This window comes from Pelecanus crispus, chromosome 4 (assembly GCF_030463565.1).
Source record: "Pelecanus crispus isolate bPelCri1 chromosome 4, bPelCri1.pri, whole genome shotgun sequence".
NCBI classification, from domain to species: Eukaryota; Metazoa; Chordata; class Aves; order Pelecaniformes; family Pelecanidae; genus Pelecanus; species Pelecanus crispus.
In genome coordinates, this window is record NC_134646.1 from 61,364,104 (window position 1) to 61,392,076 (window position 27,973).

Sequence of the window (27,973 nt, forward strand, 5' to 3'; positions counted from 1 at the left end):
TGTTATCATGGTCTGAGAATGTGAGAAAGGCAAAGCTTGTGGAAGTCTGTGAAAGCAGTACCCTTTATTAGACCTACTAATAGTGTTGGGGAAAAAAATGAGCAAAATTTTTGCACAGGCCCTTCTTCAAGTCTGAAAGAGAAGCACTAAACTTTAACTTTAAATACAAGTTGAGAATACTTATGCAGTTCCACAGCTAGTTAAGCTGCCCTTGTCCCCATCAGCATGTTCTGTGTGTTCCCATTATTTCCCATTCAGTAGGATTTAGATGATCAAATGGTGAGCTAGATTAGGGAATATACAAACTGATCCAGCTGAAGAGCAGGCTTACTTCATTTGTACTTTTCAAAATCAGTCCCATAAACCAGCTCCCCACATCACTACATGAAAGCTACTTATGACATAAGGGAAGGAAGAAATACATTGCTGGGGCAGGGCAGGCCTGCTCCTTTCAGCAGCAACCTTCACTTATGTCAATTTAAAGACATTTTAGAAACCCATTCTGAGTTTAATTAGATATGTTAATCGGTTGGACTGTCTGAAAGAAAAGTTACTTACAAACTCTTGAGTGTGGGTGTTACTGAAACAAAAAGAGAGGATAGGGGAAGTTCCCTTCCCTTCCCTCTGTCTATTTGAGAAACAGACAGAAATAATTTATTGCCCATGGAACAGAGGAGGATAAGGAGGAGAATTATTTAGCCTTATATGGGATCATAAAACCAATACTTCTGTTGCATCCGTTATTTTTAGTAACTAGCAATTAATTTTAATTCCTAGGTTCATCTCTTGAAGGTGTTTTGTGGATCCTTTATGAGAATGCATTAGTCAACAGTTTAGTACCTGTTTTGTGAGAAATTATTTCCCACTGATAACTAGGTATGTGCATGCTTCACTTTTTGTCTGTGTGTTTTCAGTGTGTAATGACTAAGTTTTACCTAAAGTCTTCACACGGACATTTTGTACAGACATACTATCAGAAATGACAGTATATGGAGAGGGAGTACAGGGTCCATGTTTCAATAAGTTGTTCTACTCTCTGAAGTCTGGTGTGATAGCTTAACAGTTTCACTGGGTGTCAATGAAAGCTGGAATGATTTCCAAAAAGTGCATTCATGTTGTATAGATAGACGTCATGGTGTATAAACCACAAACATGCATGTGCACGAATGTGGGCTGGAGTGCTTTGACTTCAAAAACCATAAGCCTTTGGCTGATAGTAATTGTATCAGATTATGTATCCTTTCTGTGAAGAAACCACAATGAGGTAATTCACTAACTTTACAAACAAGCCTAGTGCCTTGTCCATAATCTGACCCGAAGAAATATTTATGTGCTTTGACAGTTTAGGAAGGTCTTTCTTCCTATTAAAAAAAAGTCATGCTTGCCAAGCGTATCAGGACAAAACTGTCTATGACTCTTTAAGATACAACATTAATGTGTAATGACACATAAAAATTACGATTTATTTCCACGTACTTTACTGATGGAACACTTACCAACTGTGGCAGAAGCTGATGACAGGAGAGACTTCCCCCAGGTACCCCAAGCTCCCCATCTACTTGCTTTAGAGGAGGAGTCTGTGGCCTATAAGAAGAAAAATATTACTCCACTGTCTAAAATTTATGTTACCCAAAGGCAGGAGGAAACACAAAGAACTTGTCGGGCAACAAAGTCCAGCATGTAATAAATGATGGTACCAGTAAAAATGGTTGTGTCACCACTTACAAGGGTATACAATCTGAAAATAGGCACTTTGTAATAATACTTGGCTTCCCTAATCATGGTGATGCCTTCTGAAGAATGATTTTCAAGAGACAGAACACACAGAGAAATAGCCCAGAATGATGACTGACAAAAGCTTTGCCACCAGCTCCTCTGGCAGATGCTTAAGCTTTTGTGTAAAGTAGTCCTCACATGAAAGGTAGCATTCTTATGGCACTGCAGGGTTGTTACTGTTCTCACCTCACCCCTTCTTTCCCCAGGAGGAAACTAAGGTCATCAACCTCACTCTATGTCTGTGAAACTGATCATTTGGCTGCTTCAATACGAAGGCAGAAAGGCTAATTTGAACAGCCTTCTGCAGTGGGTTAAACTAACCTTGCAGGCTTGGACTGAAAGGCCCCATAATGGGTTCTTCAGGCTCTACTGCAGAGCGTAACTTCTAGCTGAAGAATTGTAACATCTGGTTGGGAAGGTGCTAATACCGGTGCGCACACCTGTGCAGCGAACACATGACCACAACTTCAGTGTAAAACAAGAGCGTCCATACGGAGAATTAGATAAGAATTTGGTGTCATACTAAACTAAAGCTTATTTCACATGTAGTATCTCTGGGTAGACATGCCCTTCTCTAGCTTTATTATAATGACTGATTTATACCGCCTTTATGTTCACAGTTTGGTCACTAAGGCCAGATTTTTAAAGGTCTGTTTGTTCATAAAAGTGTAACAGATTCTTAATGAAATACTAAACACTTATGGCCAGTGCTAGATTGGGTATTACATGGAGTTCAAGCTTCTGTGCACAAGAAAGCAGAATGGGAAGCTTAGTTCAGATCACCTATTCCTGAAAGCACCTAAAACTCCAGAGATGCCTTTACAGATGTCCTAATATTTCTTCAGGCACCCGATCCTATAAAACCATACAAGTTTATTAGGGCTATTGTTAGGGAGAAGCAGGAACCTGTCTCCTTCCTGAGTTCTACCGGGAGCCAGAGTCTCCTCAGAGGTGTAACCCGGTAGGTGTACACAGGGAACTCCTAACAACTGAGTTCAATAAAAACACAGACAGAGGAGATGCTGCCCACCTTTTACATTAATGTGTGGTATTAAGCGATTATCAGCATTCCATATTTAAATCACATTAAGAAACTGTTGTCTCGGGGAAGTCTCCAATAATATATCATCCCTACACAATGAACTCAAAACCAAAAGCTGAAGTATCCTAAGACAGCTCTGTGTTGTGCAGTGTACAGATTCCCTGTCACCTCTTCTAGGTAGGTCCCTCTCACTGGAGGAGGGATGAAAACAATGCGTTTAACCTTTTCCGATTTGTGGATGCCTGAAAATTTTTCAGTGGAGATGAGAACATCTTCAGCTATATCATGTGTATTGGATTTGGGTGCTGCATAGACAGTAAAAAAGCCTTGTTTTTCTTAGTTTTCTTTTATTAACTTCTTGCAATTACTCACAGGACTCCCAAAGGTCTGTGGATCACAAATCAAACACTACTGGCCTAGAACAAATCAAAAACTACTGGCCGTTTCACTTGTGAAATGTATCCTGTTTTTGTAAAGTCAATGACTTGAAAATTAGCAAGTACGAGATTCAGTGCTGCATATGCAGCTTCAATTCTGTCTCCTTCTAGGTTCATTCTGTGAACTGTATGAAGCAGTTTATACAGAAAGCCAAATAACAAAATCACAGAAGTATTACATCTATGCTAAATGGACTAGATTCTTAATAAGATTTAGGCTCTGGTACAGTTTTATTGCAACCAGGATAGAAAGACCAAATTAATATCATACTGGCAGAGAGAAATTCAACTGTTCCTAGTTTCCAAAAGCTTGGTGTTGCAATTTAACTTATTTTATTCCCGTGCAGGTTCCCTGTATATAATTCCCTAGGCTTTTGTGAAAAACAGTATCTGCATTTTACAAAATTCTGTCCTTACAAAGCAGGGAGGGGAGGGCTTTTAGGGAAAAGAAAGTATTACTTACCGGACTGATTTGTTCATGCAGTGTTTCTTCAGATTCAGGTTCTGCATCAAGGCTTACAGTCTCATTGCACTCAGTGGGCATGTCTTCAGTTGCCTCTCCATTAGAAGGCAGACTTTCAATTATTTTTTCAGTCAAAGGGTTTTTGTTAATAAATATGTCTCCTTCCTGTCCATCACCGGCACTCTGAGTGGCCTGTCCATGTTCACCATGTGAAGACTCATGCAAGATCTCAGCTTCCATGAGGTGTGGTACTGACTCATGAGGCAATACCTCATTGCTGGGCATTTCCATTACTTCATGTTTTTCTTCAGATGGGATGCCATCACATACGTCTTCAGACATTTTCAATTCTGAACATAGAAAATAACTTAAGGCTTTTAGGTTCCATAAACATTTGAATGACTATAAAATACGTAGCATTTACCATAAGCTATTGCTGAAACACAACACAGCCTTGATGTAAGGCCTCCTGAAGCATGGAGCCCTGTGGCACATGCATCATGCCGGCACTGATATCACGATGATACTCTGAATACTCTATTCACCTTGCAGGATAGCACTCCAGTGCAAAAAGCAGCATTACTGTTTTCCAAAATACGGTTTGGTGAGGGAGAAATGATGTTCATCTGCCTGGAGAAGTCAAATGTAAGAGCTTCCACATGGTTAATTCCTACCCCATTAGAAGTGTATGAAAGACCACTGGAGAACAGGATAATCTGAGCTTCAATAGCCAAGCAGCTCTTGCTCTCCTTCTCATCATTTCCACACACACGGGTTTCTATGGCCTGCTGACTGACAGAGAGGAGGATGACAAACACAGTGTGACTAGAACTGTGGTGATATTTATGTGTTGGAGAAGGGGCATAACCTGAGAACATGACAGCCATTTCATAGACAGGAAGCATTCACTGCTCACACCTGTTTCTGCATCACTTGTCTCAAAGTCTTACTGTTTGGGGAGTGCAACACTTCTCACCTGCTCCTAAAAGTCCAGACATCAGTTCTGGAATTAAGCTGTGTGATTAAACTTCAATTCCGAAGCCAAGGTAAGCTTGCATGAGGTACAGTTATTAATTTTTATTTTTTTGGTAAGTTACGAACACATTTTCTCTTATTTACTCCTTATCTGCCAACGCAACTTTCTTTTTCTAAGTGTTTTCCACCACTGTGCAGTCATCAGGCTGAGGATCCAGGAAGGGAAAGAAATGGCCATTGAGTGAGCTCTGCAGCTGATTAAGGAGTGGCACTGGCAGAGTCCAAAAGGACTACTGCACAGTGATTACTACCACTTACTTGTTGGCAACAACAGTATGCCTGGCACTCTACTCAGAAGACAACCCTTGACAGAAAGTTGTAATTGCAAGCTCTTGACTATATGCAGAGTTGTGTGGCATAAACTAAACTCATAGAGTCCTCTCTGTAGATGCTGACTTTTCATTGACTCCCATATTAATTAAATATGGTTCAAAGCTTTGTACCTGTTAGGAAGGATCGAGGTTCTATAAGAGAGTGAAGAAGAGGGGAAAAAAAAAAGGCAAAAAGCAAAATGTAACTGGGATTTAGAAGAAGCTTGTTTAAGAAACATGTATCTAAATGAGTATATTTTATTAGTCTGTAGAATCATGTACATTTGTGGCTTTAGCAGCCTGTTTATCTCACTTGAATGTAGATCAGCTGTTTGAAGAGTTCCAAGAACAGTATACTATAACTTAATTATCTTTAGAAAAGATGCATTTACCAGTCAGAATCTTTACATCTGCCACAAGTATTTGCAGTCTTCCATTACGAATATAGCAAATACTATAGAACGCTTTAGCGTAGGTAAATATCGCCATTGTTTTAACAGTACTCGCTGTGTGATGGGCAGCATCATCTAAAGAAGATTTTTGTATTTGTAAACCACATTCCACCATCAGATATGAAGATCCTCTACTAAAACCTGTAAAATCTGTACATACGTGCATCATAATTTTGCACGGGGATTAGATCTGAGTAAGAAAATGCCCAACACCGGCACAATTTGTAAAGGATCACACATAGACGCGCACATGAATTTTTGCAGGACCAGGTCACCTTTGGGGACCACTCGGGCCAAGGTCGCTGCAGGTGTCTGCTAAACCTTCCTCATGGGAGCAAAGCACGTAACAGCAAACTACCGCGTCTGTCAGAAACCACGAGCCGAGCTTGACCCTCGGGTAAGGCATCATTCAGGCTGTCATCCGTCAGACTACACTGATCGAAATCAACCCGGACAACTCCGCCCAAAGGGAATTACCCTCTACAGGTAGTTCGTGCGGGAGATGAAGCCAAGGCCAGCTCGGGGCCGGGCGGCAGGCGAGCACCGCGCCCGCAGCCACCAGCCGCCCTGAGGCGGGCAGCGGCCGACGGGCGGCGGGACCGGCCGCCCCTCAGGGCTCGGTGGCACCTGCCCACCTGCGGCGTTTCATCCCGCCTCGAAAGCAAAGCCCAGCCGCCGACGGGCGCCTTCAGACGCGGGTCAACGCCTCCGTCAGGGATAACTTTTTTGACCGGCGGCACGGCGCTCCCTTTTCGCTCGACGCCTGCTGTCGCTTCTCCCGCCGAGGGGGGCTGCGGGCGCGGCCGCCGCCAGCCCCCCCTGCCCCGCTGCCACCTGCCCCCGCGCCCCGGGCAAAGCAGGAGCAGCCGGAGCGCCGCTCCCTCAAACCCGCAGCGGCCACAGCTTCCCCCTTCTTTTTCCTTTTTTTTTTTCTTTTTTTTTTTTTTTTCCCCCGTTTCGAAATCCTCTCTGGGGTAGAGTTATTGGTGAGGAGCCCGCAGCCAGTTTCAAAAGCGGGAGAGAAAGAAGAAATCGCCCTGCTCCTTACCGCTCAGCAGTCCCCTCGCCGGCGCGCCCCCTGCTCCTTCCCCTTCCCCGCCCCGCCACGTCGGCAGCAGCGGGGGGAGGAGGCAGAGCAGAGGCAGCCGCGGGCCGGCCGGGCCGCAGCGGGGTGGGAGGGCGGGCGGGCTGGCTCTTCTTCCCTCGCTCTCCCTCCGTCCCTCTGAGGCGGCCGCCTGTTGCCGAGGGGCTGCTCCGCGCCGCTGCCGAGCCGCCCCAGGGCTCCAGGCCGCGGGCCGGGCCGGGCGGTGCTGCCCCAGCGCGGAGAGCCGCCCCGGCCGCCATTACCGGCCCTCACGGCCCCCAGCTGGCAGACGCCTGCGGGCACCGTGGTCTCCCGGCGGGGCAGGCGGGCCCCGCGCTGGGGACCCCGCCGGCAGCCGAGGCGGAGGGGCGCGGGTGGAGCAGGGCCTCCCTGAGGGGCGGCCGCCCGCGCCCTCGCTGAGGGGGCTCAAGGAGTCAATTTGACAACGCTGATGTGATAACGTTCATGCTGAGGCATTTTAAGTGTAAATGAGTCTAGTCGCTGAGCTGGCGTCAAATTTTTGTAGAAAGTTTAATCCTTCCTCTAAGCGAGCTGCAGCTAACCACCTACTGAAGTGCGTGGCTGCGGAATTAAGCAACTGAAATTCAGCTTTTCAGATGCCACTTTGCACGTTTGTTGTATCTCTGTTTGCAGAAATGCTGCTAAAAGAAACTGGGAGGCGCGTACACGCGTTTCCAGTGAGTTGGTGTGGGCACCGGGCGCCAGCGGCCACGTGAGAAATAACTTGGTTGAACAAGGGAGGATTGCAGGCTCTTGCCCAACAACCTGTGGTTCTTGTCTCTGTCTAATTCCTCATACCCTTTCTTCTTTTTGCCACTTCATTTTAAGGTGAAGCGTGCCCTTTTACTGTGATAAAAGGCAGTTCCACCCTATGGGAAATCACCATAGCATCCTTTCTATCGCTGGTCTTCCTTTGCTGAAGAAATACTGTTGCCACAGGAAGCAAACTAATACGTCATGAATCACTGAGGAGAGCTGCTATAGGAGGTCACAAAATAAAGCCCCAGTTCTCAGAAGTGTGCTTCACAAATACAGATCATGCTACTTGACTTAGACACCAGGCAAAAGTCTCCGAAGTTTCCCTTAAGGTAGGTGGGAGCAGAACAAATGTTTGTATCGCTAAATAATAAGTTTATTTTGAAGGCGTTTCAATGAGAATTTAAGTATCAGGGCATGCTGGTAGTTCTAGCATCTTTTAGGTTAATTTATTAATGCTTAGAAGTATTTATTGAAAATGAAATCTAGAGTGGCCCTAAGGATTTTCCTCTGCTTTCCAGCGTAGATTGTGGACAAGTAAGGGCAGTGTCTTAGGAGGAATCAAGAGAGATGAAGCTCAATAGCTGGAGATTCGTTTTCCCCGTGATGGGTTGTAATTTTGACTGTAAAGTGGATCTTACACTGGCAGTTTTGCAGATTCTGTACAAGGCCATGCATGTTTTGGAACTGCAAGACGGTATTAATCACTACTGTAATATAAAGTTATTACTTCAGGGTGAAGTTAACTAAGTGTGTAAATGTGTATGTCTGTCTATTGGAATAAAAGGATGTATTAGTTTCCTAAGTTCTTAAATTATGTTCTTGAATTTAGCACTTGCATTTCCTAATTTTCTTTCTGTTTCACTTTTCAGTAATTAATTTAACTTGTATTTTCTTACTATGGTAATATTGCAAATGGTTTTGGAATAAATGAGCAATAGAGATTGAACACTTCTACTCGTCTCAGATTTCACTGAAGTTTGCTGTTACTCTGAGTGTCATCATCTTCCTAATGGGTTTCAGAAAAGATGCTTGCTTTTAATAAATAGATAAATATAAAGAAAAGATGGAAGGAAACAACTACCTTTGGCTACTTTTAACAAAACACAGAAGTATGCATAACATTTGAGGAATATATTCATCTTCTCCCAGTGATTGCACTGGTAAATCTTAGTGGTAAATATGAGGGCTAATGGCATGCAATTAATGGTAATATGCTTATTTTGCTGTTTAACGTATGCTTTATGTATCTTTATAGTATATAGGCAGAACTGGAGAACTCAAGCTACGCCAGTGGCCAGCTCATACTGTTGCTTAATTGAAGAGATACTCTCAAATAAGAGTTTCTAATTTACAGCAGTTATTACATGTTAACTGAACGTACGCCTGGTTCTGTATTCATTACAGTAATAGGTAGGTTAAATTGAAGCAGTTAAACTGCTATATTCCAAAACAGAAATGAATGTTTGGTAGAAGCAAGGTCTTGCCTTAGGTTTTTATCTCATCCGAAGGATGGATAGCAAAATCTTTCCAGCTAAGGGCAGACAGTGGTGAGGTTTGTATGTAACAACATTATAAGGTGACATTTGGGAACGAGGTGTGAATATTCTTATCTGTATTGACAAGAATGGAGAAAGAATCATGGAGCACCTCCATAACAGGCTCATCGGCATAACAGCGGAGAATATGAATTGTCCATATTCTGTCACTTACTACCTGTCCTATCTTTCCCTTCCTCTTTTTGGTTGATCTCTTTTCACTTGAAGCTGAGAAATGAAATACGATATGCAGAATAAGCTTTAAGGTGAAAAAGTAATTTTTAAGATTGTTTCCTCTGCTTCCTGAATCACTGAAATGTTAAATCATGAATGTGTTATGGTATGCTAATCCAGAAAGGTAGGTTGTAGTGTGGCAGTTCTCTATTTAGATCTCAGCCAAGATGGAATTTCTGACCAACATTATACAGAAATAAAGAGAGACTGTTTTATGTCTTTGCCACGACAATAACCCAAGTGTTTGGGCATTCAGTACCAAAGTTGCTGCTCTGTTTTAATTTAAAAAAAAAACAAAAACAAACAAAAAACTCTACCCACTGTTTGCATGTCCACTATTTAACCCAATCACAACACTACTGCAGCAGGAGAGAGGGGTTATTTTTCCATTCCCATTAAATGAAAATTAAAATAAGACAAACAGTACTTTTATACACTAGCCTTGATAAAAACTTGACAACTAAGTTGGTATAGCTAAACGGAAATTAAAAAAAAACAGAGTAATGCATATAGACTTAGATCATTATTAAGTTCAGAGAGGAAGATGTTTGAATTTCAGTGTAACACTTGCTCAAAAGAAGTACTTATATTAATTTGATGAAGACAGAAAGTTGGTAAAAAATTAAACTTTTTTCCCTGCTTAATCTATTGCAAAGCATGGAAACACATAGTTCAATAATAATAAAATAGTGGGGAAATTACAGTATGTTGTATGTGGAACATACATCTGGAGAAAAGCAAATGCCATTTCATAAGCTGTCAGTAGATGGCACAAACATTTATATAAAAAGTTTGGGCATTCTTAAGTATTGTTACACAGTAGGATAGAATTACAGGAAGTTTTGTCTTTTCCTGATACATGTTCTGCTTTTTCGGAGAGCAGGGATTTCTGGTGAGAAACTTTTCATTTTATTGATTTTATGGTGTTGCTAGTTAGCTAAAACTGTTTTATATTTTGCATCTTATTTGAAAATGAGCCATGTTTTCCATAGAGGGTTATTAGCAAGTGTATGATGTACTTTCAAGTGTATGGGTAAGAAATGAGAGTAAAGTTGCTTATGTTCAGTAAATTTGTCCAAAGAAGCTGGCCAAATAGCAGTCTCTTTGTATTAGCACTATATCCATAGTTAAGGGGGTCACAGTGATTTAACAGAAATAGTTTTTCTACAGTTCAGGAATGGGTCTGACTTGATGATATGTTTCATCCATGTGAAAGACATATTTTTAACATTTGAGTTTTGTATTATGCTGATAACTTGTGAACCATCATAGGCCAATGCATTCCGTACATTTCTTATATGAAAGCTTAGTCAGTTTATACTGAGTTTATATTGGAAAAATTCTTAAAACCTCAATTTTGATATCTTCTCTCACTCTTTAAACAACAGGACAATTTCTTGCTATGACCTTGGTTTGCTTCCCCTACTGCATTGCTTCTCTGCTTATATCTTGATAATGCTCTTTTTGCCAAGTTTGAAGACTTGAGGATACTTCTGAATTAAAAGGGATATGACTATAAAGGATAATTTCTCCAGTGTTAGCTCCCAGATCACAGGTCATGTGTTATAACAGTTCTTAATTTTGTTGCTTCATAGGATATTCTAAAGAAAGTTTGAAGGTGCTCATAAATAATTTGACTGAATGCCAGGATATAGGAATGAGAAAGAAAATTAAGCACATGTGGAAGAATCATACCCTTCTTTCACCTAGTCCCTGGAAACTGCTGAAGTTTTGTCCTAAAAAGAAGTAATGATTTTGAAGGTAGATTTTTTTTCATATTTCTCTTGAAGCTACGTATTTTGTTTGATTATGTACACATTAGTGGTGTTGCCCAAACAATCAGAAGAACAGGATAGAGGATGCTAATTATCTTTTGTTCTCTGCACATGCCCAAGTGCATTTTGAGGGCTATGATGGTAACACTGCATATAATTTTTCCAAATGAAAATCTGGAGAAAGGCTGAAAAAGTTTTGCTGTATTGCCTCACTATTTCTAAGCCTAGTTTCATGCGTTCTTTACAAAAGAAGAACTCAGTGGACTCTCTGCTTTTTGTTGTACTGTTGATTTTCCAGATTTTGTAATATAGGTTATGTTAGATCAAGGAGAATGTACATTTTAGACCCAGTAATGTAATTCTAAGAAAGCTCGTGGAATGGTTAATGGTACAGAAGATGTAGTCCTCAAGGTTGTAGCTTTAATTCAACAGGTGACAGCTATTAACTGTCTCATTGTACAGTCACTAGAAATCATGTTTCAATCCAGGTTTTGTAGTCACAAGTCCCTGTAAAAAAATGTCTCTGAGTCTAGTTCATATCCTTGAAGAGAGAATCTGATGAGAGGATGACCATACTGACCTCAAATATTGTACTTTCTGATCAAAGTGTATTATACAGCTGTGGGAATCCTTCATAATACATTGAATCACAGCAGTAATTCTGTAGGTAAGCAGCAAATTTTAGTCACCTATGAATTCAGATATGTTTTGTAAGAAACAGACTCGTTATATATTAAATACAGCATATTTACTGATGAGAAATTGGAACTTTAAAAAACCAATCTCTGTGATAGCTCCTGCATAGCCACCTAACGATACAATCTGATTTTTGCTTTTATTTGTTTGTTTTTCTACAGGATTAGAACAAAGATGGACAGATAAGAAAAGTATTAAGCATCTCCAAGGAACCAGAAACCAATATGGCAGAAAATATGAGATCTCTCAGAAACTTTTTTCTATACGAGTGTTTGTTTGCATTAACTTTTTGGAACCATATCAGCCTGTCTGTGGAAAATGAACTCTTTACACCTGTTTCTAGTGATTTTCGAGAAGATGGTTCTGACAAAAAAATCAAGAGCCTGCCACTCCTGTACACAAATAGTCATCAGTCCAAAGCTAATTTTGAATGGGTTGTGATACAAAATACTACAGAAAGCCTGTCATTGTCGGAAATCACAAATGACAATGTAAAAAAATTAGTAGCTTTATTATCTAATTTTGGAAAAGGCTCCAGGTTACAAAATCTGACACTGACAAATGTGTCAGTGGACTGGAATGTTCTTACTGAAATTTTTCAGACTGTATGGCACTCATCCATTGAATACTTCAATATTAACAGTGCAACACAATTGTCAGACATCAGCAGTTACAACTTTAACTATTCAGGTACCTCTATGAAAGCATTGACAATGAAGAAAATTGTAATCACGGATCTGTACTTCACGCAGGATGACCTATACAGAATATTTGCAGACATGAACATTGAAGCCTTGACAATAGCTGAATCAGAGATGATACATATGGTGTGTCCTTCATCTGACAGTCCCTTTAGATACTTAAATTTTTTAAACAATGATTTAACAGATCTTCTTTTTCAAAAATGTGAAACATTAATTCAACTGGAGACATTAATCTTGCAGAGGAATAAATTTGAGAGCCTTTCCAAGGTAAGCTTCATGACCAGCCATATGAAATTGCTGAAATATTTGGACATGAGCAACAACTTGTTGAGTCACGACACAGCTGATGTGCAATGCCGGTGGGCTGAGTCTCTGATGGAGTTGGACCTGTCCTCAAATCAGTTGACGGATGCCGTGTTTGAGTGCCTGCCAGTCAACATTGAAAAACTCAACCTACAAAACAATCAGATCACCAGCGTCACCAAGGGGATGGCTGAGCTGAAATCCTTGAAGGAGCTGAACCTGGCATCAAACAGGCTGGCTGACCTGCCGGGGTGCAGTGGCTTTAGATCCCTGGAGTTCCTGACCATAGAGATGAATTTGATCCTCACCCCATCTGCCGACTTCTTCCAGAGCTGCCCAAGGATCAGGGAGCTACAAGCTGGGCACAACCCGTTCAAGTGTTCCTGTGAACTGCAAGACTTTATCCGTCTGGAGAAGCAGTCTGCGGGGAAGCTGTTCGGCTGGCCGGCAGCGTACGTGTGCGAGTACCCGGAAGATTTGCGAGGAACGCAGCTGAAGGACTTCCACCTGACTGAACTGGCTTGCAACACGACGCTCTTGCTTGTGACCGCTCTGCTGCTGACGCTGGTGCTGGTGGCTGTCGTGGCCTTTCTGTGCATCTACCTGGATGTGCCGTGGTACGTGCGGATGACGTGGCAGTGGACGCAGACGAAGCGGAGAGCTTGGCACAACCATCCCGAAGGGCAGGAGACCGTTCTGCAGTTTCATGCGTTCATTTCCTACAGCGAGCACGATTCGTTGTGGGTGAAGAACGAGCTGATGCCGAACCTGGAGAAGGGGGAGGGCTGTGTACGACTGTGCCAGCACGAGAGAAACTTCATCCCTGGCAAGAGCATTGTGGAGAACATCATTAACTGCATTGAGAAGAGCTACAAGTCAATCTTTGTGTTGTCTCCCAACTTTGTGCAGAGCGAGTGGTGTCACTATGAGCTGTACTTTGCCCATCACAAATTGTTCAGTGAGAATTCCAACAGCTTAATCCTCATTTTACTGGAGCCGATCCCTCCGTATATTATCCCTGTGAGGTATCACAAGCTGAAGGCTCTCATGGCGAAGCGAACCTACCTGGAGTGGCCGAAGGAGAGGAGCAAGCATGCCCTTTTCTGGGCTAACCTGAGGGCAGCTATTAGTGTTAACCTGCCAATGGCTGATGGAAAGAGGTGTGGGGAGACAGATTAAGAATCTTTCTAATGGAGTTTCTTCTGTTTTTTCTTGATGAAGCAATAAATACTTTATGATTTCCATTGGTTGTCAATGTATTTAACTTTTTTTTACAGAACCTTCTACGTAGTTGTGTATGGTGCCTCCTAACTGTAGGCAAAATTGAACTCACCTTACTGGAAGTCTCTTGAGGTTCATATAGAGATAGAAAATCAACAAATGAATTTGGATGTAGATTTTGAAATACAGCTTGAAATACTGTAGTGAATTTTCTCAGCAGAATAGAATCTGGAGCAGTTGGTATAGTCATGTGGAAGAGTGCTTGAGTTAGTGCAGAGCTTGCAGAGCTGCACAAAGCTTGCACAAAGTTGCACAAGGCTTAGGCAGCTTGGTCACAGGACCTCTTTCTCTAAAATTAGTTTGCAAGAAAGAAAATTACGCATCCTGAGAAGATATCTAGAGGTCCAGAGCTTGAGATGGTTCCTGGGTAGTGTTTTCTCAGATTCAGTGAAGCTTAAAAGGATAGGGCCCAGGTACAGGACTCTCTGAATATCCAGCACAGGTGGACAAAAATGGCCATGCCACAAAAGAGGACTGAATGAGGAAGAAAGGTTTTGCGTTTTCTTAAAAAAGAAAAGAAAAATAAAAAGGAAGGATGAGCTACTTCACCTTTTGGGGCTCACAGTTTGGCACTGATATGAGGGAGAAGCAGTGAATTGACAATCGGAGCTCTAATTCCCATCCTCTCGTAGAGTCCAGGTACCATTTTGATCCCTAGAGATACCCTGACCAAGGGGACTGAGAGGGTATCTGCAGTAACGTAAATGCCTTCATCGTCATTGGCTGTATCTTAAGAAACTCTTTGACTTCTCTACATCCTGCTTTTTTTTTTTTAGCTTTCTACTTTTTTTCTTCTCACCCATATATCTTACTTTATGCTTATTATTAGAAGAATCTGTGCTTTTCAGCCAAAACAGTATCTTTTGCAGCACAGCTACGAGTTCTGATCAGAAAGGCAATAACCAGTCAGAAGCTGAAAAAATTTGCCAGCTCTTGGGACAGCAGGTAAGACCCTCTATTCATGGAGTCAGAAAGACAAGCTACGTTTACAGTATTTGCTGCATCGTAAATACAGCAGGCCCCATTACCTATACTTGTTCTGTTTTGCCTTCAAGAAAACATGGGTGGGCTCTGACAAACATTCACAACTGCTAAAGGTGATCACAGCAAACTTCCTCTTTGCCCCCAGAAGGGCAGGTGTTTGCTGTCTGGAACTCCAGACTTAAATGACCAGCAAGCAGGAAGTTTTCCTTTCAAAAATGCATTTCAACATGAAGACGAGAGAAGAAGGGATGCTAAGATTAAATCTTCATTTAGTATAGAATGTTTGCATTTTATCTCAGTCTTGCCTTCCATTATTATTAACAAATATTTTAATTTTGATTTTATTTTGCCTGGGGTCTAAGCAGGCTGAGGGCTCTTGAAGTCTTGAGCTGTGAGTGACTGTTTAATGATTTGTAGGGGAAAGGTCAAATTTAACACCTTTAGCTCTCTCATCCCACTTAGCCTCAAAAGTAATATAACATACTTATTCCCAAATTGCAGGCATTTAACTTAGGACTGTGGAAAGAAATGTTTTCTGTGCTTCCTCCTTCCCCTCCGACTAATGCTTCAGTATATGACTCATTTAACCCTTAGAAAACTGAAGATGAACAGACTTAACTTGGTTTGCCTGTCCCTTTTCACACAGCCAGGGACAGCTGGATTGTTACACAGTGGCGTGCTTGAAAATTTTCTTGGAAAGCTTCAGAGATTTAGATCAGCAGCCCTTGGAACTTCTGTAATACAGTTAACATCCCCTGTTGTGTGTGAAGCTTTAAGAACTCATATGGTTCCTTCTGTTGGCTGGAGGACAGAGAAACCCTCTGAAAGTCAGAGAGTGCACCAGGAATCCTTCCTGTCACACAGGTGGGAGCACAGAGCTGTTGCCAGAAATTAATTATTTCTTTCAGGAGTGGAAATTTTTAGTGGGGGTTTGCTTGCCATTTTGGAAAGAACTTGGGAACTACTTGACCTCTGGCAACGTAGCTGATGCAATCATAAGCAGAAATTACAGGTTTCTGGTATATGGCCAAAATCCTTTTGTGAATACTGTTGGAAAGGGAGGCTTGTAATGAGCACGGGGAGCAATTAAAACTTGTACTTTGGAACCAGAAGCCCACACACTGTTAGAGTTTTGTCCATGCTATTGTATTGGGTCTGGCTGAGATGGAGTTAATCTTCCCCACAGCAGGCCTCATAGTGCTGTGCTTTGTATTGGTAGCTAGAAGGGTGTTGATAACACACCAGTGTTTTGGCTACTGCTGAGCAGTGCTCTCATGGCATCAAGGCTGTCTCCAGCATTTCCCCCACCACCACCAGTAAGCTGGGAGGCTGGGGGTGGGCAAGATCTTGGGAGGGGACATAGCCAGCACAGCTGGCCCCAACTGACCAAAGGGATATTCCATACCATATGACTCTGACTCAGCAGTAAAAGCTAAGAGAAAGGAGGAGGTGGGGGGCATTCACTATTTATGTTTGTCTTCCAGAGCAACTGCTATGTGTACCAAAGCCCTGCTTCCCAGGAAGTGGCTGGACATCACCTACTGATGGGAAGTAGAGAATAAAATCTTTGTTTTCTTTTTTTGCTTCCGCATGCGGCCTTTGCTTTTGCTTTTATATTAAACTGCCTTTACCTTGACCATGAGGGGTTTTTTCATGTCATTTTCTCCCCACCTGTCCTGCTGAGGAAGGGAGCGATAGAGCAGCTTGGTGGCACCTGGTCAACCCACCACAGCTATGTGCCAGATGATTGACAAAACAGGTACACATGCAGTGAATTACTGCATCTAGTTTCTCTGATTCCACAGGAGAGAATGAGTTTCTCAAGTAATACATATCAGAATATTTAAAGCAATTATTTTAGCCTCTACCATACTCTGAACACTTTCTACAAAAGCAGTTTTAGTCCAAGAAGAAATTTTCCCCATACATGGGCCCATGTGTTGGTCTCACAGCCCATGTCAGCCACTTTATCTGCACATTTTGGAAAGCAGCTACTCTTTTCTGTGCACCCTGGTGATGTGAGTCTGCAACTGGTTCTGCACTGAAAACTGTAGCTACTAATGCACTCCAGGTATCAGGAAAAGGGAGTATGTAAATATATTCTGATGTCAGATACCATATCAGAGCAGATTCCTGGCATTTGACTAGTCATCTTAGTGACTAGCAGGAATGCTATTTTTACATACATAATAATATCAACATACAAAACTGGTAACATGGGGGTTAAACACCCTCCAAAACCTAGAAAATGTGCAAAATGAAGTGAAAGTGTAAATGGTTTTATGTATATTTAAGTAGTGTGTAGTATAAAGGAAACTGAACTGCGACAGACTGGGAGTCCAGACGCAATGTGGGTTGCCCTGCTGAGATCTCAGCTTTTTTTTAGCTTTGGAAATGTTACAAAGTATCAGCACCAAAGCTCAACTGCAGAGGGTTAGAGCAGGAAAAGGCGCTCGAAGGAAAAGACTGGGACTGCGTGGGAAATGAGGCATTCTGCTGAGGGATAGGTTCAAAACCTCTGAGAAACCCATGGCTTTACTCAGGGCTTCAGTTTGGCTCTTTTTTTCTTTCAGAAACATCTACTGAGATTGACTAAAATGTTCATTTGTAGTCGCTGTTTGGTCAAGAGGAAGCAGTATTGATAAACCAATAAACGAGAAAGCTCTGTATTCTGCAAGGTGGCTCTGTGTTACCAGTTTGATTTCCACAGCTTTGATCCTTGTGTATATTTATGCCCAAGCCAAATAGGCTTGGGCATAAATGTGATACAACCTCTGCTCACTTTGACTTGCGGTGGCATTTAGCCCTTGGTTCACCTACTTGACACACAGGGTTAAGTTGTGACAATGAGAGTTGCGGTTGAAGATAAGGTCCTCAATATGACCAAACACTGGCTTTGCAACCTTAATGATTGTATTAACTTTTCATGAGGGCTTGGATGAGTCCATCTGCTCTGGCTATGTTTTCACTTGGTGCTTCACACGTGTAAGTTCCCTTCTGCAGTTCCAGTTGGAGAGATTCTTCACGCCTTTGGGTGTAGTGCTGGTTCTGAATAGTTTCTGGTACGCAGCCAAGTCTAGCTGCAGTTCCTCTCTGGGTAAGAATTAACAACATACAGGCAGAAGTGGGAAAGGTACCTTGAGAAAAGGTTCTTTGTGAAGAGGTGCTCACTGATAGAATCAGCTACAAAAAACCCCAGCAATATAAACTTCAGAAATGGAGCAAGGTATCTGCATGAGTGTACACACATGCTGACTGTGGAAAGGATGGTATTTAGCTGGTACATTTCAGGATGCGTGAACAGAAATACTCTGCTTCTTAGTTTTTGTGTATCATGCAAAGCATCTTAATCAGTAAACTGAAACCAGTCCCAAACCCAACAGCTTTGCTGAATTGCTTAGTAAAAATAACATCATGCAATGTTCCTAATGATTTAACAGAGGTATTCAGGGGTATCAGTTTTATTTTAACTAGTTGCAATTTTTTCTTTATGGCAAACTGTTTATTTGAATGTATTTTAAAGTCTCATAAAGAGGGTGGTAAGGAAATGAAACATACTACAACTAAAGATGTAGATACTTTTGCTTTTTACAGCTCTGTGTGCACTGGAGTCAGTTCTGATGAAAGCTGATGGTGTATTTGATTTTGTCCATGCAACAAAGCTTTTTCATGGATTATACTTGAAGTAAAACTGCCACTGGTTTGCATAATTTAGTTCTCAATTTGATTGTGGTATTATTGTTCTGTCAACAAGTGCCTTAGTCTATTCATTTTCATGAATTAAGGCCCAGCAATGGGAACTTCTCCTTTAACTCTGACAAGTGGAGTCCCTCAGGGGTCCGTACTGGGACCAGTGCTGTTTAATATCTTCATCAATGACACAGACAGTGGGATCGAGTGCACCCTCAGCAAGTTTGCAGACGACACCAAGCTGAGTGGTGCCGTTGACACACCAGAAGGACGAGATGTCATCCAGAGGGACCTGGACAAGCTGGAGAGGTGGGCCTGTGTGAACCTCATGAGGTTCAACAAGGCCAAGTGCAAGGGCCTGCACCTGGGACGGGGCAGCCCCCAGTATCAGTACAGGTTGGGGGATGAAGAGATTGAGAGCTGTCCTGTGGAGAAGGACTTGGGGGTACTGGTGGATGAAAAGCTGGACATGAGTCGGCAATGTGTGCTTGCAGCCCAGAAAGCCAACCGTATCCTGGGCTGCATCAAAAGCAGCGTGGCCAGCAGGTCGAGGGAGGTGATTCTGCCCCTCTACTCTGCTCTGGTGAGACCTCACCTGCAGCACTGCGTCCAGCTCTGGGGCCCTCAGCGCAAGAAGGACATGGACCTGCTGGAGCGGGTCCAGAAGAGGGCCACCAAAATGATCCGAGGGCTGGAGCACCTCTCCTATGAGGCCAGGCTGAGAGAGTTGGGGTTGTTCAGCCTGGAGAAGAGAAGGCTGCGAGGAGACCTTATTGCGACCTTCCAGTACTTAAAGGGGGCCTACAGGAAAGATGGGGAGAATCTTTTTAGCAAGGACTGTTGTGACAGGACAAGGAGTAATGGGTTTAAACTAAAGGAAGATAGATTCAGACTGGATACAAGGAAGAAATTTTTTACAATGAGGGTGGTGAAGCACTGGAACAGGTTGCCCAGAGAGGTGGTAGAGGCCCCATCCCTGGCAACATTCAAGGTCAGGTTGGACGGGGCTCTGAGCAACCTGATCTGGTTAAAGCTGTCCCTGCTCACTGCACGGGGGTTGGGCTAGATGACCTCTAAAGGTCCTTTCCAACCCAAACATTCTATGATTCTATGATTCTATGAACTTGAAGACAAGACAGTATCAGCTGACAAGCAGACTCTTGCTGCCTGTTGAGAAACATTCACAATCCCCGGTCTTGCCTGGGGTCACAGATGTCTCAGATTTTTCTGTAATGTATTACTCAGATTCGCTGCACTGAGGAAAGCAGAATGGTTTCAGTTCAGTTTCAGCTCAGACTATCTTCAACCAATCTTAAAATGAAAAAGACATTTTCTTTCAGCAAAGCAAAGGATTACATTCTTCTTTACAAAATTAAAAAGGTAATTTCAAAAGAAAAGTTTAAAAAGGAATCTAATGCAAGCTTGAAATATAGCTGGCACCACTATCTAGAATAAATTTTTGTACTTCTCAGCTTTCTTTAGCTGAATCCCATCTTGCCTTCAGCTGTCCTCCAAGGTGCAGTTTTATGGGGTGGAGTAAGCTCTAGACTGAGTCCAGAATAGGCCAAGGTGCCCCCTCTCCCCCTAGTTTGCTCATACCCAAAGAATTCATTACATACTTCATGAATTTAATCTTAAAATTTATTAAGATTAAACAAATCTTCGTCATTTATTCACCTCTGCTTTCTTCCTTGCTAATTAATCTTACTGAAGCATGTTGTATTAGTACAGAGACTTATGGGGGTGAGGTGTTGGTTTTGGTTATTTACCTCTGCCTTTGCAATGCACTCACTCTCTGCTCTGTTGATGTGATTGCTAGGCTCATGTCCCTGTTCAAGACGTTAATTGAATGGCTGCTTTATTGGATTCCTCCATCCCCAGAGTGCCCTATATTCCCGTGTTCTTCATGGCTTCTTTACAGCTTTCATATCATAACAAATATCCTCTATAGTTAATTTTTTATAATTTTTTTGAAGAAAGCTACGATGTGGGGCATCCCTGATAACAATCTGAGGCATCTCTAGTGTAAAGATGACTGACCTGTAAAGGTTTTGAACTGTGCCAGTTTGCCCCTGTTGCTAGCTTTTGGGATCTAAGCTTTCGCCATCTGTCAATGTGTTACATTAATTAGTCTGCTTGCTGAGGAAAATAACTCAGCGGGATAGAGCTCTGCAAGAGATTTTCATATGAAGAGAAGTTGGTGGTGAGGGTTCTGCTTCCTCTTTTCTGTGTGTGCAAAAGAGGAAATGCAGTTGATGAATTTCTAGAACATCTGTGTAACCATGAGAAGCAGATGTGAAATTAGAAATGCAGATTTATTTAAAGAGTCTTGCCTTGGTGAATATTCTGTACCGCAGATAGGTTTATTTCCTCCTAAACTGTACAGTTATGTAAATATTACAGGAGTAAATGCATTTCGAGTCTGGACTGTTAAAAGTTTACTTTCATTATGCTCTTAATACCTGCATTGTAGGGAAATGTGATTAATTCTTAGAATTATGTGGCCTATATAAGAAAATCCTGCTCTTTCTACGGTAATTATTAAGGAATTAGCATCTCATGAGATTCTCCAGCTTGAAGATTACATATGTTTGAAATTCTGTTTTGAGCGTGTTGACTGGGTATGCAGAGGTCTTTTGCTGATTCTTCGATCGGAGATGAATTCCACGTACAAATGGTGGGTTATATTTGCTCCATTATTTACATTTTTTTCTTTTTTTATATGTATTTTGGACTCCATCAATCTCAGGTGCTGGTGTTTCTTCACTGTTGGAAGATATTACATTTCGAAATTTCAGTGAAAATGCTCGTCTGTATGTTGAATTTCAACAAAGAAGAAAGGAAAAAAAAATGTTTGGTATGGCAATTTTTGTTCTCAGCCAACTTTAATTTAATGCCAGCAAAAAATAGTGTTGGGGGGGTAACCACTGATCCTTAATATTGCTTTTCTACACATATCTGCTTTATTCTTTGACTGGGACACTCTTCAGTGATATACAGCGTAGATTGTCTCTTCTTGCAGTGTATAGCATAGCATAAACAGTAAATTAAAAGTCTTCTGGCAATGGAGCATGGACCATTGTTTTTTTTCTCCCTTCAGAACATTTCTTGCTTTGTTCCTCATGGCCCTTTTGCCCAAGGGGAAGATCCTCCAGATAGTTCCAGATCAAAGTTTATTTGATTCAAGAGGTTCTTTACCAGCCTTGACTCTGAAGAACAGGGTCAGCTGCTCTTTGAAGGAAGCTGAGTCAGGTTTCCTTGTCTTGGTTCTTCTTGTGAGTGATATTGTACTTTGACCAACCATCCCAGCTTCATTTCTATTCTGTACTCAGATACCCTAGCACAACTTTCTGAAGACAGAATTTGACCTCTCAATTGGATTCTATTGAGGTAGAAATTTACACTTTACTGATTATTCTTTTATTGCTTTTGGTGATGTTAATTACACATATTTTTGCTTTACTTGTTTGAAAGAAAACTTGATTAAGCTTGGTGGGAGACTTGGAGGGGAAGGGATGAGTTTTGATATCAGTCAATCAAATTAGTGGGGACTAACACACATTATAACCTAGAACTGAAAAAATAGGCTTTGGTTTTTATTTAACAAAAGATTACACAGGGGCAGAATTTTAAAACTTTGGGTTTTTTTCAAACAAAACTAGCACAGGAAAAAAAAATTGGGGCTGTTTTTCTCCTTAAAGAGTTTATGAGTTGCTCATACTTCAGGTTGTCTGTGTGTTGTGTTAAATGCTTGATGACAAGAGAGTAATGCCCAGGTCATGCTTTTTCATGATAGGACTGATGCCTCTCCGAATCTATGTAGGCTATTGGTAGACGTGACCATATATTAATTTTACTGGACCATTTTCCATATCCACAAAATCTTTCCCTCCCTGGGCTTTTTGATCCTTAGAACTAGACTCATTGTCCCATACTGTTTCTAGAGAGGTTCTTTGCCAAGTTGCAACTGCGGGGTAATTTGGAAAATGTAGGAAATTTCCTAGGACACCTAGGAAATCCTGGAGTCTTTGGAAGTGTCAAGTGTTTTCTTTCAGATTTTGGATACCACTGCTTCATACATAGTGTCCACTTATGCTGTGGTTTTCCTGTTAGTATGCTTTTGGACAGACTGGCACTATGATATTCATGAGACTGTATAATTCCTCCTCAAGCTTCTTGGCTTACTGGAAAAATGGACCCCTATGTCTTTGTGCTATAGCAGAGACAAAGCTGATCAGCCTCTCTGATCAGCTGACCCTGAGGGGGTGCATGGCTGTGTCCTGGGTCTTTGGGGTGTGAAGACTTTGGCTTTTCTGACTGAAGAATTTGCTTTTGCACCAGTTCCTGTGAGGGTCCATGGGGCTTTTAGAGTTCCGTCCCCAAATGTGTCTGGACATGGGGTGTAGGGAAAGAGCAGAAGGGAGGGTTGTTGTGTTCTCCTTTACTCCTAAATGCATTGATGTGGGTTTATACTGGTTTTGAATGTTTGAAGATTGTTGAGAAATTTGCATTTCTTAACATCTTTGTGATTTTTTTACTTACCACTGATTGTATTCCTCCCATTATGAAGGAATTAGTTTCTACTTAACTGAGAAAATCAGTAACTGGAATTAAAGAATGAGGGTGAGGAGGATTGATAAGAACTTAGAACAAGAGTGTGTAAAAATAAAATTATTGCATAAATTTTGTATTTAATTTTATTTTAGTAATAAAAAGCAAATTCAACAGTTCAACAATTGCAGCAAATTCCATGTGTTTTCTTTTCATAGGGCTGGACTCATCACTGAGACATGTTGAACAGCAAAGACATGCTTCTATGTTTCTGTAAGGAACCAACATAAACCTGGAAGGCATAATGGGGCCTCTTACAAATATCTACGTCTGTGCTTGTGTTTTTACATTCATGCTATGGAATAATATCCAGCCAACTGTGGAGAATGAATTTATTGCAAATTATTCAAGCAGTTTGCTAACTAATGTTCCAAAAAACATTCCAGTCCATACTCATGTATTAGATTTATCACATAATAGGATCTCTGGACTTAGTATCTCAGAATTTATTTCTCTTTCTGACCTTCAAGTGTTAAATCTTTCTCATAATCTAATTCCGGAGCTTGACTTCAGTGTCTTCATTTTTAATCAAGATTTAGAATACTTAGATTTATCTCATAATAACATTTTGAAAGTTTACTGTCAAACTCTTGCATATCTTAGACATTTAGATCTTTCTTTCAATAAATTTACTGCCCTGCCCATCTGCCAGGAATTCGGGAACATGTTTCGTTTGGAGTACCTAGGATTAAGTGCCACGATGATACGAAGGTCAGACTTCAGGCATATCATACATTTGCCTCTGCACACTGTCTTCCTAACCTTAGAAGACTTTTCTTTGTATGAACCTCAGAGTCTGACAGCCTTGAATACAAGGAGCCTCCATATTGTTTTTGCAGCAAACCAAAACTTCAGTTTTTCCCTCTTGTATGATGGAATGAGCACTTCAGAAATCTTAAAAATAGTTAACTTAAGATATACGTTGAGCAACAAAGATTTCCCCTCTCCTTCCTTAACGCTTCTGAAGAAAATCAGGACAACAGCTCTGATGCTTGAAACTGTGGACTTACAATGGGCTATCATTTTGGAAATTTTCCTGTTTATTTGGTATTCACCTGTGGAACATTTGACTGTGAGAAATTTGACTTTTTGGGGACCACTGGGGGAGCTGACTGAATATGAATTTCTACCCTTATTAAGCTCTATGGAACAATTAATATCTTTGGGTGGCTCCATGAAAACACTAACTTTGGAGCATGTTCGTAATAAATTGTTTTATTTCAACCAGGAGATTCTATACAGACAGTTTTCAGAGATGAATATTGCCAGTTTGACAATATATGATGCATATATGCCACACATGCTTTGCCCCAACAGAACAAGCTCATTTCAGTATTTAAATTTCTCTCACAATGCCCTGACGGATGAATTGTTCCAGAATTGTGGGACGCTGACAGATCTGAAATCACTTATTTTGGAGAGGAATAAATTTGAGAGCCTTTCCAAGGTAAGCTTCATGACCAGCCATATGAAATTGCTGAAATATTTGGACATGAGCAACAACTTGTTGAGTCACGACACAGCTGATGTGCAATGCCGGTGGGCTGAGTCTCTGATGGAGTTGGACCTGTCCTCAAATCAGTTGACGGATGCCGTGTTTGAGTGCCTGCCAGTCAACATTGAAAAACTCAACCTACAAAACAATCAGATCACCAGCGTCACCAAGGGGATGGCTGAGCTGAAATCCTTGAAGGAGCTGAACCTGGCATCGAACAGGCTGGCTGACCTGCCGGGGTGCAGTGGCTTTAGATCCCTGGAGTTCCTGACCATAGAGATGAATTTGATCCTCACCCCATCTGCCGACTTCTTCCAGAGCTGCCCAAGGATCAGGGAGCTACAAGCTGGGCACAACCCGTTCAAGTGTTCCTGTGAACTGCAAGACTTTATCCGTCTGGAGAAGCAGTCTGCGGGGAAGCTGTTCGGCTGGCCGGCAGCGTACGTGTGCGAGTACCCGGAAGATTTGCGAGGAACGCAGCTGAAGGACTTCCACCTGACTGAACTGGCTTGCAACACGACGCTCTTGCTTGTGACCGCTCTGCTGCTGACGCTGGTGCTGGTGGCTGTCGTGGCCTTTCTGTGCATCTACCTGGATGTGCCGTGGTACGTGCGGATGACGTGGCAGTGGACGCAGACGAAGCGGAGAGCTTGGCACAACCATCCCGAAGGGCAGGAGACCGTTCTGCAGTTTCATGCGTTCATTTCCTACAGCGAGCACGATTCGTTGTGGGTGAAGAACGAGCTGATGCCGAACCTGGAGAAGGGGGAGGGCTGTGTACGACTGTGCCAGCACGAGAGAAACTTCATCCCTGGCAAGAGCATTGTGGAGAACATCATTAACTGCATTGAGAAGAGCTACAAGTCAATCTTTGTGTTGTCTCCCAACTTTGTGCAGAGCGAGTGGTGTCACTATGAGCTGTACTTTGCCCATCACAAATTGTTCAGTGAGAATTCCAACAGCTTAATCCTCATTTTACTGGAGCCGATCCCTCCGTATATTATCCCTGTGAGGTATCACAAGCTGAAGGCTCTCATGGCGAAACGAACCTACCTGGAGTGGCCGAAGGAGAGGAGCAAGCATGCCCTTTTCTGGGCTAACCTGAGGGCAGCTATTAGTGTTAACCTGCCAATATCCTTTGAAGCAAATGAGGAGCAGAGTGATGTTTCTTCTACTGGTAGCGTAGGTCAGTATGTGAATTACTGACTTCGGTGTCTTGCATTAAATTGTGCTAATCAAATTTTCATTGTTTTTTACAGTATTCCTTGTTTATAGCGAAATGTAATTGTGATATATACAGAACTTGCTATTGCTTGTTCTAGTCATGAAGGTAGTCAGAATCTTCTGTATTTGCCCATCATCAACAAAGGAAAAGAGAGAGAAATGTTCATAATGATTACACTGATTTTTTTTGTAGACTTGGGTTGCCTTTGTTTTGGACTTTCGCTATCGATTCTAGCCATCTTTGAAAGTAAGAAAAGTAGTGGTTGGCTCAATGTCATCAGGACTGTCAAAGCATGCATTCAATCTTTGTTCTGACATGGATATTGTGTGGTTAAGGTGGAAGCAATGTGCTTCCTTGGGTTTAACTAAATAATACAAAGAAGAAGAACACTTGTTTAATTCTTTCCTGTACGTTTGTATAGTAGATGTCAAGCATGCTGTATCTCTACACCTTCAGACCTCACTGGGCCTTGTTATGAGTCTGTTTTCCCTTCCTGGAAGTCTTTCCCTTCATCACAGACAGAGACTTTTCTGGGTAAGAGCTGAAAGTTGGAGCCATAAAGCCCTATTTAATATTATTCTTCCTTTGCTGTACTGAACATTCCTACTTGCCTAAATTTACCTACCAAGTCATGATTTCATAGAATTCACTATTCATTAGCTTCAAAACAATAGTTAATATTTGTACTTATGAAATTTTTATAGTATTATAATATTGCTGCTTTCTGCTATGATCAAGCTATATTGGGTTGCTTGTTTTTCCTGTTTTCCAAGATGTAGCTATATATTTCAGTAAAATATTTTTCTTATTATGAACTCTTTCAACTGTAAGAGGGCAAAGAAAAATGAGATGCCTCAATCTATTACCATTTCATTACAAAAATTTCCCTCAGTTGTGCCACTGTAACTCTTATGTTAATTTATAAAATACATTTTATTGCTATCTCTATGCAGCAGCTAATAAGTAACCTACATTATAATGTAGTTTTATAGGTATTTAAAATGCGTTTTACGTGAGAATAATGGGAAATCCCCTCGTATTTATAGAAAATTGGCAATGCTGCAAATGAAGAGTAGGAAACAGAACTTGCACAATGATTGAGAAAGAGTGGTATTACCAGAACTGTCAGTGAATTAGGTAATTTATTAAGTATTTAAACTCAGAAGCTCGATGTTTGGAGGTAAATCCCTTTTTATCTCCAGACTTTCACTGAACTCTGTCACCTTGGCCTTTTATTAGCAGGTGCTGAGGGTCATCATGCCGGTGAAAAAGGAGTAATTTTCATTGGGAAATAACTTGTCTGCTAAAATCAAACTGATTAAACTAATGGTATTTGTTGATAGGAGACATCTAATAATTTGCTGTGCTTGGATTTAATTTGACAATCTAATAAACCTCTAATTGTTTATCTGTTGTTAAATGTCCTGGTGTCATTTCACCGGTGATGAGGAGTTGTGCAATTATACTTACTGCTTAATGGAAACGCAAAGCCCTCTGATCACAACCGTGAGCGGCATGCGAGGTGAGCAAGCCAGTAAGAGGATGTGATCCTTGACACGCACCAAGGTGGCTGCCCGAGCACCTGCCCGGCGTGTGTGGTGGTAGCCAGACGAAGCAGCAGCTGGCATAGTGCTCTGCTTTGGGCTTAGGATGAGAATCATGTTGATAACACACTGATATTTTAGTTGTTGCTGAGCAGTGCTTACACTAGTCAAAGACTTTTTCAGCTTCCCATGCTCTGCCAGGTGCACAAGAAGCTGGGAGGGGGCACAGGGCACAGCCAGGACAGCTGACCCAAACTGGCAAAACAGGTATTCCATACCATATGACATCATGCTCAGTATATAAACTGGGGGGGGTTGGCTGGGGGGCAGCAATCACTGCTCGGGGACTGGCTGGGTATCGGCCAGTGGATGGTGAGCAATTGCATTGTGCATCACTTACTTTGTATATTATTATTATTATTATTATTATTATCCTCTTCCTTTTCTGTCCTATTAAACTGTATCTCAATCCATGAATGTTACCTTTTTTTTCCCACTTCTCTCCCCTCTCCCACT

The 27,973-nt window shown here is 41.7% G+C and overlaps 3 protein-coding genes across 5 annotated transcripts in view; 2 read left to right on the forward strand and 1 right to left on the reverse strand.

Annotated features, from left to right (window-relative positions):
* Positions 1-4,060, reverse strand: part of FAM114A1 (family with sequence similarity 114 member A1) — a 32,298-nt gene extending 28,238 nt beyond the window's left edge. For both annotated transcript variants that reach the window (XM_075709392.1, XM_009485829.2), the window contains exons 1-2: positions 3,719-4,060; positions 1,497-1,584 (exon numbers count right to left, since the gene is read on the reverse strand). In XM_075709392.1, the coding sequence (XP_075565507.1) occupies positions 1,497-1,584; positions 3,719-4,060 (430 nt within the window). The remainder of the gene's footprint in view (positions 1-1,496; positions 1,585-3,718) is intronic.
* A 3,261-nt stretch (positions 4,061-7,321) lies between these two features.
* Positions 7,322-13,833, forward strand: LOC104037740 (toll-like receptor 6). Of its 2 annotated transcripts, none has more exons than XR_012831025.1 (2): positions 7,322-7,709; positions 10,745-10,892. XR_012831025.1 is itself a non-coding variant. In XM_075709802.1 (2 exons), the coding sequence occupies exon 2, from the start codon at positions 11,845-11,847 to the stop codon at positions 13,804-13,806; it is 1,962 nt and encodes a 653-aa protein (XP_075565917.1). In that variant the 5' UTR covers positions 7,322-7,709; positions 11,782-11,844; the 3' UTR covers positions 13,807-13,833. The 2 variants fall into 2 exon arrangements, 1 of the variants encoding a protein (XP_075565917.1); XM_075709802.1 differs by lacking the exon at positions 10,745-10,892 and adding an exon at positions 11,782-13,833.
* A 9,589-nt stretch (positions 13,834-23,422) lies between these two features.
* Positions 23,423-25,894, forward strand: LOC104027571 (toll-like receptor 6). The gene has a single exon (XM_009478351.2). It carries the CDS (start codon positions 23,438-23,440, stop codon positions 25,892-25,894), a length of 2,457 nt encoding a protein of 818 aa, XP_009476626.2. The 5' UTR covers positions 23,423-23,437.
* Positions 25,895-27,973: the final 2,079 nt, after the last annotated feature.

Excerpts from the sequence above, each read along its gene's own strand:
- LOC104037740 (XM_075709802.1), top strand. The coding sequence starts at position 11,845 with ATGGCAGAAAATATGAGATCTCTCAGAAACTTTTTTCTATACGAGTGT.
- LOC104027571 (XM_009478351.2), top strand. The coding sequence starts at position 23,438 with ATGGGGCCTCTTACAAATATCTACGTCTGTGCTTGTGTTTTTACATTC.